General features: G+C 31.8%; 1 protein-coding gene across 1 annotated transcript; it reads right to left on the reverse strand.

The window, feature by feature from the left end:
- Positions 1-5,984: 5,984 nt before the first annotated feature.
- LOC136814112 (major facilitator superfamily domain-containing protein 12-like) lies at positions 5,985-11,375 on the reverse strand (the record flags this gene model as incomplete). Its single annotated transcript, XM_067070619.1, is given in 8 exon segments — positions 5,985-6,317; positions 7,549-7,673; positions 8,262-8,365; positions 9,101-9,242; positions 9,567-9,607; positions 10,180-10,272; positions 10,742-10,834; positions 11,178-11,375. Coding segments are annotated over 8 exon segments (876 nt in total), but the record flags the coding sequence as incomplete, so codon positions are not given.
- Between the last annotated feature and the right edge of the window lie 285 nt (positions 11,376-11,660).

The raw sequence follows: 11,660 nt of genomic DNA on the forward strand, positions 1-11,660 counted from the left end.
CTGTGGTTCAAATTTTCAATTTTAGACCTGAGGCCGGAAGGCGGTTGACCGAACCGGTGCTTTGCAAAAAATAGTCAAAATAAAAACCACGTTTTTAAACTCTTTACTCAAATTATCCTTTTAAATGATCCTAGTGGCAAGCCCATAAAATCCCACGTAAAAATGTATTGATTTATTCAAAATTTAAAAAAAAGATAACCAAAAATATGATGAAATTTCACACAATATTGAATATAATGTCTTTATATAGGTAATGCCCATCTTGAATACAGTAGGACAAAATAGCAACTATTACTAACATATAGCAGTCAATAAGATAACTAACTAAAATTAATTTTTTAATGGCTATCTTTGGCTATTTTGTCCACAATTCAAGTTGGTCAAAATTATTGGAAATGTTTATTATGTATATATACCTTTCTAAAAACAAAAAAATTTAGCACCCTACTTGTATAATTTTTCACTATTTTGAAACTATCTAAATTATTTATTTTGAAACTTTTATATTTTTAATAACTATCAAAATTATAATCAGTATATGATATGGCGCGCCAAAGCGGAAATAAATACTATCTCTTTAAAACAATACTATCTTCGTTTAAAACATACTATCTTTTTTAAAAATTACTATTTTCGATTAAAACATACTATTTTCGTTCAAAAAATACTATTTTCGTTGAAAAAATACTATTTCCGTTTGAAAAAATACTATTCTCGTTTAAAACATACTATCTTCGTTTAAAAACATACTATCTTTTGTAATGACACTATCTTTTTTAAAACATACTATCTTTTCGAAAACAGTCTGGAAACGAGGTTGCACGTCTTGCCTCGCTCATTTTAAAGTTTGCATGCATGACCCGCGCATGGTGGGACGGCGGGACCATGCTTGCTGGATGGTCCAATAAGATCAGCAATTTCCTTCCATTTGAACCCTAGTGTTTTTAGTGCAAAACTTGGTCTTCGTTTGATATCTTTCAATGGTCTGCCACGGTAGCCATTTTTACTGTCAGTCAGGTCAGATCTTGTAGGGAGCCGGAACCATTGTTATGTTGGCCTGCATGTGGACGGATGAGGCCATAAAAAATAACACGAAACCAACGCCCATTACACGCCCCTCAAAATGAAAATTACAAAATTTGAATAATCGAGGCAACCTATATTCGAAAAAAGATAGTTTTTTTAAAAAGATAGATAGTATTTTTTAAACGAAGATAGTAGTTTACAACAAAGATAGTATTGTTTTAAAAGATAATGAAGATGTAAAATAGTTTATTTTTAATACTATGTTTAAAAAAACTAGTATTTTTTGCCAAAAATTGTAGTTTTAAGTAGTTTTAAAATAGTGTTTTTAAAAAAGATGTAGTTTTAACCGAGATAGTATTTTTTTAAAAGATAGTATTTATTTCCGCTTTGGCGCGCCATAATATGACAACTGGCACGGGGAAAAATCTATGAAATTCACGGTGAAAAACTGCAATCTGACAACATTTCACGTTGAAATTTCACCTTTTCATCGTGAATTATTAATTGCAGCTTTTCACCGTGAATTCACTAAAAAGTCATGCAATATGATTTATATTGAATTTTTCCTGAGTTGAACTTGAAAGGTTTTGGAAGACCATAAGGTGGGACCAATTTGATTTGTTGTTTTACGACCCGACCAAACCTAAAATTTAAAAAATCAAAATTAATGCTGATCATACTCTCACAGGAAAAATCTTAAAAAGTACATACCTTAATTTTTGGGTGAACTCACATAATTCACTTTAAAAAGTTGCAGTTGTGAAAATGAAATCTGGTAAATTCACCCAAAATATCATGGTGATTTAAAAAAAATTTGCTGTGTGTGACTAGTAGACTAGGTACTGCTTTACTCAAAATTTTAAAAAGCTTTCTGAAGTTTTTCAGAATTTTGTGCTCAACTTTTCAATAAAACTGCAATTCACCAATAATCTTTAATTTCACAAGTTTGGTATAATTACTGATTTTTGCTTTAATAGACTGCAGATGTTTTCATGGGTATAAACCATTTATAATGTTTTAATAAGTATGATTCATTCTTTTTTTGCAAACCAAACTGATGCTCTTTTTTTGTTTAGCTTATTGTGGCCTGTAAAAAAAACACAAATTATATTGGTCTCGCTGGACATGTGTAGACAAAATCAAACCAACAATTATGCCTTTTATAAAAATTAAAAAATTTTTGATAAAGAAAAATAATGCATAACACTTAGCTACACTAGTAAAAAAGCTGTGATTGAAAAATGCCACTCTAATAAAATTTTCCTAGAGCAATGAGACAAAACAAGCTCCATGCACTGGAGATAAACCTGGTGGATACAAGTTTGTATCATAAAAAGACGAGTCTTTCAAATTAAAAGAGAAAAAGCCTTTACTGCTCCCTTCTCTCTTTTTNATTTACTGAGTTTGTAGTTTCTTTTATGGTAGAAGGAATCAGTGTTAGTTGAGACTGAAATATTGACTTTTACCAGTTCATACAAGAATGGGTTAGTGCTTGTCAAAAATCTTCAATTAAAGTTTCTTCTAAGAAAAAAGGCCTAAATTTTTTAAATAGATTTTACTAACTTTTTATTTAGTTATTATTGGGCTTGATTGTGTTTAATGTTTCGCTATTTTTTATATTTTTGATAGTCAATTTTTCAGCTTGACGCGTGAGTGACAGTTATCTGGCATATTTCGACCAAAGCATTCTACAAAATTCAACCAACACCTTTCACGATATCAGACCAATACGGTGGAGGATCCGTGTCCACTTTCTGCAATATCTAAACAACACATTTCACGATAACTGATCAACACTTTCCATTATGACTGAAGGATACCCTCCACGGTATCTGAATAACACTTTCCACAACATCTGAACAACACCTCTGACAGGATGATTTGAGAGCAGTACTCGCAAGCTGGATCTGAACAAAAAGTTTCTTTTTGACTATATTTTTAGCAAGCAGCTGGTTCATTCAAAAACAACATTTCTAAGTCTCAGGTCTCAGGTATTGAAAGTTTGAAACAAAAATGTTTTTAGGACACATTTCTACGACATTAGAAAAAATTGTATCGAAAAGAATTTTTTTTGACTTCAAATTTTCACATTCTTCTGGAGAAATGCAAAATTATCTGCTACCCAATCAACACAGAATGCAAGATATAAAAATTTCCCCTGACTTATTAGGGCAATTCAAGTTAAAACGCGCTGCAACCTTTTAATAATTTACGGTGAAATTTCAGCTAATCACCATGTAATTATTGAACGATTTTTCACCGCCAATTCATCTAAAACGTCAAGGTAATTTCCTTTAATTTTTTCTGTGATAGTCAGATATAGTTTGCAAATTTCATCTAAAATTTTTCAACTATTTATCCTGCGAAAACACAAATTTTGTTTGAATTTTGTAAAAAACTAAAAATTTATCATAATTCCTGAACCAATGATCAAAATTACTTTAAATTTGAAATTTAGGGTCACGTGATGATTGAAATGTAATTGTGAAAAAATTCCTCAAAAATCTGTGGTTCAAATTCATTTTAGACCTGAGGCCGAGAAGGCGTATTTGACTGAACCGGATGCTTTGCAAAAAATAGTCAAAATAAAAACCACATTTTAAATTTCTTTACTCAAATTATCCTTTTAAATGATCCAAGTGGCAAGCCCATAAAACCCCACGTAAAAATGTATTGATTTATTCAAAATTTAAAAAAAAGATAACCAAAACTATGATGAAATTTCACACAATATTGAATATAATGTCTTTATATAATGCCTATCTTGAATACAGTAGGACAAAATAGCAAAATAACATTACTAACATATAGCAGTCAATAAGAAGATAACTAAATAAAATTCTTTTCTTAATGGCTATCTTGGCTATTTTGTCCACAATTCAAGTTGGTCAAAATTATTGGAAATGTTTATTATGCATATATACCTTTCTAAAAACAAAAAAATTTAGCACGCTACTTGTATAATTTTTCACTATTTTGAAACTACCTATAAATTATTTATTTTGAAACTTTTAGATTTTTAATAACTCTCAAAATTATAATCAGTATATGACAAATGGCACGGGAAAAAATCTATGAAATTCACGGTGAAAAGCTGCAATCTGACAACAATTCACGTTGAAATTTCACCTTTTCATCGTGAATTATTAATTGCAGCTTTTCCGTGAATCACTAAAAAATATGAATTTTTCCTGAGTTGGACTTGAAAGTTTTAGAAGACCATAAGGGGGCCCAATTTGATTTTTTGTTTTACCGGCCCGACCAAACCTAAAATTTAAAAAATCAAAATTAATGCTGATCATATACTCACAGGAAAAATTAAAAGTATTTAGACCTTAATTTTTGGTGAAACCATAATTACTTTAAAAGTAGGCATGTGAAAATGAAATCTGGTTAATTCACCCAAAATTCATGGTGATTTAAAAAAATTTGCTGTGTGTGACTAGTAGACTAGTACTGCTTTATTAAAAATTTTAAAAAGCTTTCTGAAGTTTTTCAGAATTTTATGCTCAACTTTTCAATAAAACTGCAATTCACCAATAATCTTTAATTTCACAAGTTTGGTATAATTACTGATTTTTGCTTATATAGACTGCGGATGTTTTCATGGGTATAAAATTATTTACAATATGTTTTAATAAATATGATTCATTCTTTTTTTGCAAACCAAACTGATGCTCTTTTTTTGTTTAGCTTATTGCGGCCTGTAAAAAAAACACAAATTATATTGGTCTCGCCTGGACAGTGTATGTAGACAAAAAATCATAAAAACAATTATGCCTTTTATAAAAATTAAAAAATTTTTGATAAAGAAAAATAATGCATAACACTTAGCTACAGTAAAAAAGCTGTGATTGAAAAATGCCACTCAATAAAATTTTCCTAGAGCAATGAGACAAAACAAGCTCCATACACTGGAGATAAGCCTGGTGGATACAAGTTTGTATTATAAAAAGACGAGTCTTTCAAATTAAAAGAGAAAAAGCCTTACTGCTTACCTCTTCTCTCTTTTTATTCTTGAAAAAATATGATACTTTCTTTAATCTGAGTTCTGCTTGTTAAAAATAAATTCAAAACAAACCATTTACATGAAAGACCTTGTTGCAAAGAAGTTACAAACTAAAGTACTAACTAATATAGGAGGCTAAGAGACTCAAATACTAAAGAATTGCATAAAACATTTCCACACATACAGATCAACTTTCTGTCGCCCTGTTTTGGAATCATTATTCCAGCCGGGTCAATCTGTATTAGCAGCAAGAACTGCCGCGGGATTTACCAGTCAGACCCGACTGTTTGTTTACATTTGTTCGAACCGGGTCGGCCGATCACACCGCTAACCAAAATCCAAAATTTCCGGTTTTTGCCGAGTTGATATAGTCTAAGACAACAGCTACCCCCGAAAAAAATTCCCGTCTTCACGTTTGTTCCTCTTAGATGAAACTCGTCTTAGACTATAGCATAGTCTACAATAACACTAGCTATGGCATTTTTTTTTGTTTATGCGAATCGTTAGATAAAAATGAAAATTTTCGAGTAAAAATTGCCTTAAAAGTATAAAATATTCCTTAAATCCGCTAAAGACGGTTGCTCTTCCACTTTAAAAAGGCATAATTATAATAGTATGCCAAAAATTTGATATTTATTACGATTTCGAGGTTTTATTTCCAATTTTTTTGAGAATTTCAAATCAACAATATCCGGAAAACTAACACTTTAAATATTTACGCAAGCTTTTAGAACATATGAAATCAATTCAATACCACTACCCCATCAAGTTTTAGTTACATCCCTAAAATTTGACCTTAAAGGTCAGAGGAAATCAACACAGACACAGCGTTTTTAAGCAAGTGAAATTCCTAAGATATCAAAACTGTGTAATATTGAAGAAATCGAAATTTGAGCTTATAAAGGATAGGTAGTCTTACATACGGAAGAAAAAAATTTTCTATATTTTTTAACAAGAAATATTTTATTTAGTTTAAAAAAAAACGCTCTTAAGAAAAAAATACTGTACAAAATTTTAGAAAAATATCGAAGAATTTTAATTATCTTTAAGCTGTACAGTTTAGAAAAAATTAGTCATTTTAGCATTTTTTAAATTAATCTTGAAGAAAATTTAATAATTTATTACTTGTCTGTGTAAGTTTGTTAGGAGCCTATATTAGCAAAATTAATAAAAATTTAAGTTTAAAAAAAGTCTACAGTGTTTCAGTATTTACTATCAGTGCTTTGGTATGAGCTGTCGTATGTTTTTTGAACTGTATTTGCAACTGTACGTTTGTTCATGTCTGAAAAAAATGAAGGATTTGATAAAAAAATTCAATACAAACGAAAGTCTTTTCTACTTAGGGCACTTACACGCTTTTTTTTAATAAGAATATCTTCTATAAGAAAATCAGGGTGAGAATTGGCCAAACCGTAAGAATAACCTAAGAATACTGTGGATTTGACAGAATTTGATAAGAGTACAGTCATTTTGTATTTGGTTAACAGAAAAAAAACTGCTTCCTTTGCTAGAGATAAATTGAAGCTTTGAGGAAGACATGTAATTTCAACCCAAATGTTCACTCAAAAGGGCAATACTCTCAAATTGATCCTTTCTCATATTTGTAAAAAAGTGCAAGTCTAAAAAAGTAAGAATATGTTAAGAATATTTCACCCTCAATTTTGGCACTTACCTTCATCGAAAGTACACTATTCTTATTAAAAAAAAGCGTGTATATAGGGTTATCTCTGCCTGAACTTGACGATTTATTGTTGTTGTTTTTTTTAAATCGAAAAGCCTAACCTTCCTTCACACTTACATTCCAATACCCATGACATATAGGACAACATTAAAATCATTCCTCGCATGTTTATTGAGTGATTTCACAACGAAATGATGCGATTTTCAAATAATTAAAAAAAAACTAAAATGGTTTCAATACTTTGAATCTCAATTTAACCAAAAGGTGAAAGGTTTTTTTTCAGCATACTTAATAAAATAAAAATAAAACATGCTTTTGACACGTAATGATGAGTTGTAAATAGAACATGCTTGAGGCAAAAAAAATTATGCATGCATTTCAATCAATGACCTGTTTAAATCATCCTGATTACCCGCAACTGCATGTCGATTCATGGGAAAAAGCCTCAAGAGAAGCTCATTGTTTGGTGATGATTGCCAAATGAACTTTATTTTCCATTTTTGGTTAAAACAATTATTCTGCGCAAATGCGCGCCTTTTCTTCTTCGATTTTAGTATATTAGCGAGTTTATGTATTTGTGCGTTTTTGCAGGGGAAACGGTCAGTTTCTAATTTGTCTACATCCTGATTGACTAAGGACGATGGTAAAACAAGCACTTTCAGCGTCCTCGATTATGCAGGCCAAAACTGCGATTTATTCCAAATCGCTTCAGCCACACCGCCGTCCACAAGTGCAAATACATAAACTCGCTATTAAGTAATGGGAGCGGGAAAATTTTACTAATCAAAGTCCCCGAAGAATTTGAGTTAAGAAACCAGAGAAAGACTCTTACCCTGTGGATTTTCGAATGTATTCTTTCCAATAGTCATGAGAACCAGGAAAGCCAGTACTGCGCATACACCAGGGAAATAACTCATGATGTTTCGATAATAAAGTTGACACGAATAACAACATATTCTAAAATGCAGAATGGGTAAATTCATTGCAATATTAGATGTTTCTTTAGCCTGATTAGATGTCTCTTTATCATGATTAGATGTTTCTTTAGCCTGATTAGATGTCTCTTTATCCTGATTAGATGTTTCTTTATCCTGATTAGATGTTTCTTTAGCCTGATTAGATGTCTCTTTATCCTGATTAGATGTTTCTTTAGCCTGATTAACCCAGCTTGAATTTACACGGTTAAGATACGGCCTAAAGAAATGTATCGTGATCGGTGCTTTTAAATTGCATAAATAAGTGACGTCACAAGCACGAGAGTGAGCCTTGAAATTCTGATATCATTACTCCCTTCATCCGCCAAACTTTCTATGAAATATAATTGGTCTAATGTAATGTTGACATCCCTCTTTATTATTCCAATATCCTTCTTTAGAGATAGGAATAATATGACGGTCGGAATCACTGATTGATTTGCTTAACGGTCAGAAAGTTAAAAAAAATTTTTAATTAGTAATTCCAACCTTTCCTTTATTCCTATCTTAAAAGAAGAATGTCGGAATGAGTTAGATCAACTTACGGAATGTTTCAGCAAAGAGAACTTACACTTGATCTTTACACGGGTGGAGGAATTGAATTAACATGATAGCAGCACCATTTGAAAATTTATCCAGTAAACTCATGGAGCCGTAGACAAACGCGCTGGTATCCTGAGAAACAAAAATCAAAGAAAGGGGGTTTGTACTTTTACGGTGTTACGAGATTTGACGAAAAAAGAAAAAACGGTATTTTAAAATCAGACGGTGACGGTATTTAGCCTTATTTTCTGTCATTTTGCCGATATTTTTACCTCTACAAAGCGGTGTGACAGTGTTATTACTTTTTAAAATTTTCGGGATCCCGGGATTCAGCAAAAATTTTGACGGGAAAACGGTATTTCAAAACCCTACAGCCTCCCTAGAAATAGGAAATGCAAGAAACTCTTTATGAATCAAATACTGTCAGAAAAAGATTTTGATTAACTTATGATCATACGAGAGATACATAATAAAACAATCTCTTCCCCGTTAGAAAAGTGCTGCCGAAAGAAATAAAAAAAAGAGTTCTCGTAATCAAAGTTTTGTACAAACAGTACTAAGGCAAAATTCAATTAATTTAAGAGTAGAAGAAAAATGATTATTTAATGGTGAAAGTCTGTAGACCTAAAAAATTATATCACGACCTGGATCTCATTGCAAAATGAAAGAAGTACTAGCCGGTCAAAACAAAGGCTAAATAAAGTCTAAACCAGGCTCTATCCAATCCATCAATCAAAACAAACTTACCGAGAACAGAAACATTGCTTGCGAAAACGAAAGTGACACACAGACAGAAAACAAACAGACATACATACAGACTACCGCTATTTATAAATAGATATACTGAAAATTGCCAGATAATCCTACCACGTTCCTGCCGATCATTTGTGAGATCATTGCCAAGGAGTTGATCAGTAGTGTGGATCCACCGAGACCTAAGCAGACACAGGCACCATAGACGGCTGGTCTGTATTTTATATCCAATGACCGCATGAAGTAGAAGTAAACGCTGTGAAATAAATGGAATTATGTGTAATTTTGATATTTTCAAGATTTCATTATTTACAGCAAAGGAAATGGATTTAAAGGATATCACAGTACACTGACGAGGTACCATCGACAGTCTTCAAACTGATTACATGGCTCAATCAGTAACTACACTAATAATTAAGAGAAGTCTTTTGTTTTTATTTTTAAAAACTCTAAAGTCAAAATTATGCACTCTTATCAATGGGTTTTGGCCAGAAAATCCCTTTTCGAAAAATGACGAATTATTCATTAGTCAGTTCTCAAACACTGTTTGTAAAATATATCAAATACACAAATTTCTTACCTTCCTGCCAAGATAAAGCATAGCCCAAAGAAATATGTGAACTATAAGAAAAATTGCGAATAATGATTGCACTGTAAACATCATAGAGCAACCTGATTCATTCAAAAATTCACTGACCAAGTCCCACAAAGTTACCACAAGAATCATTGAAAATTCGAAGGCTATGTGAAATTTCCAATATTATAATACCTTTAATATTGGAATTTTATCGTGGTTTGGATCACAAGAATTGGGCTTTTCCAGAAAAAAAAATACCCCCACTGTTGAGGATATTAATTTTTCGAAGAATCGAACCCCCTGGATATCCAACTTTATTAGTAAAGACCCCCTGGATATCCACTCTTATAAAGATGCTTACCCCTGGATATCGTATTTTTTTACTTGAAAAGACACTTTATCTCCTGGATATCCGCTCCCTTGTAGATATTTAACCCCCTGGATATCCACTTTTGAACAAAAACCGTTAACCCCCCTGGATATCTGATATCCTCACAGAGGGCATACGTACTATTTCTGGAAAAGCCCATTACGTTCGACCAAGCCATCATAAGCTATGAATATTAATATCACTGTTGGGGTCGATAAAGCTCAAACCTGGGCATTTAGATTATACCTTTAAACCTAAAGCACGATTCAACTTCTTAGCAATCAACGATGCAAAGATACCGGTAACGTACACAACAGCAGGTGCAATGGCAATGGCACTCTAAAATGACCAAAGAACGAAGAGGTTAAAATGAATATTACATAGAACTATTTTTATGAGAGTTCAACAAACTGAACTTAAATCTTCTTTAGCCCACATTACACGCTTTCTTTATAAGAATATACTTCATAAGAATATTCATGATGAAATTGGTCTAAAAGATCAAGAATATGCTAAGAATATCACCATCGTAGAACTGGGGCTTTTTTGCCTGTAAATTATTTCCTTGGAATACTCCAGACTTTCAAAAAAATATTTTTTCATATATTTTTGCTTGAAATATGTAATTACATGTTAAATTTAGGTTTGGGTTTGGATTCTTAACTAGGAATGTCTTAAGCATATTTCAAGATAAATTTTCTGATAAATTTAAGAATATCCATAATGAAATGAATATCATTCTTATAATAAAGTGTTTAATAAAGGCCCTCAAGCTGGACACAAGTAATAAAATATTTATCCGACTAACTTTATTAAGTTTTAAGGTTTCAGTGACAAAGTAAGCGAGGTAAACTTGCGATATGTTGACAATCAATCTAGTCATCATATACAGCCATCCGACCTATGATAAAAAAATATCACTGAATATCACAAGCTAAAGGATTTTTCATAAATTATTTCGAGTGCAACGACTGCCTTGTTTTCAGGTTGTTTTACCAAGGTGATTAAATCCCTTGAGTTTTCATAGATAGAATAACAGAACTCGTCTGGGAATCAATTACCATAGCAATGTTTTGAAAACGAGGTAAGCATTGCTCGTGACGTAATTTATGGAAAGATTTATTCGTGCAAAGGGATGAAACGGGGTGAAACTTTGAAAAAATATAGTTCACAAAATAAGCAGATTTGAAACTAAGCAAGTTGAACTAATTATTCTAGAAATATGAAAAATACAAACAGTAAACCTTGTAAAATACAGGTGTTTTGAACCAATCGTTGACTGTCTTTTGAGCTAGTTGTGGTTTCTTGGCACCGCCCACAAGGTGTTCTTGTTCTTCTTCATTCACTGAATCAATTTCTTTTGTGCAACTTGGTTCTTTCACAAACAAGTGAAATATGACCATGAAGAAAACACCTAATGCAACTACACTTGTTGCTAATATCTAAGAAAAGAAGGAAATATGTCATGATAGTCTAATGTATGTTGAGGGTAAAGTGTTGCTTCAAGAGTGCCCTGCCCTATCAAGTAAGGGAGCTTCAAATATAAAATATGATAGAACATGTTAGAAATGAGACTTTTCTTTTTAGCCTATATAAAGATGAAGTAGAGATTTCAACTACCTACGAATGTTCATGAAGTTTTAGACATTCCAATGGCTATTTAAAATAGAAATTATGCCTGAAATTACAATATTAAATCAAGGAAGAGAGAAAGTCGGAGGAATAAG

The sequence above is a fragment of the Clytia hemisphaerica genome, unplaced genomic scaffold (assembly GCF_902728285.1).
Source record: "Clytia hemisphaerica strain Z4C2 unplaced genomic scaffold, Clytia hemisphaerica genome assembly, whole genome shotgun sequence".
Lineage (NCBI taxonomy): Eukaryota > Metazoa > Cnidaria > Hydrozoa > Leptothecata > Clytiidae > Clytia > Clytia hemisphaerica.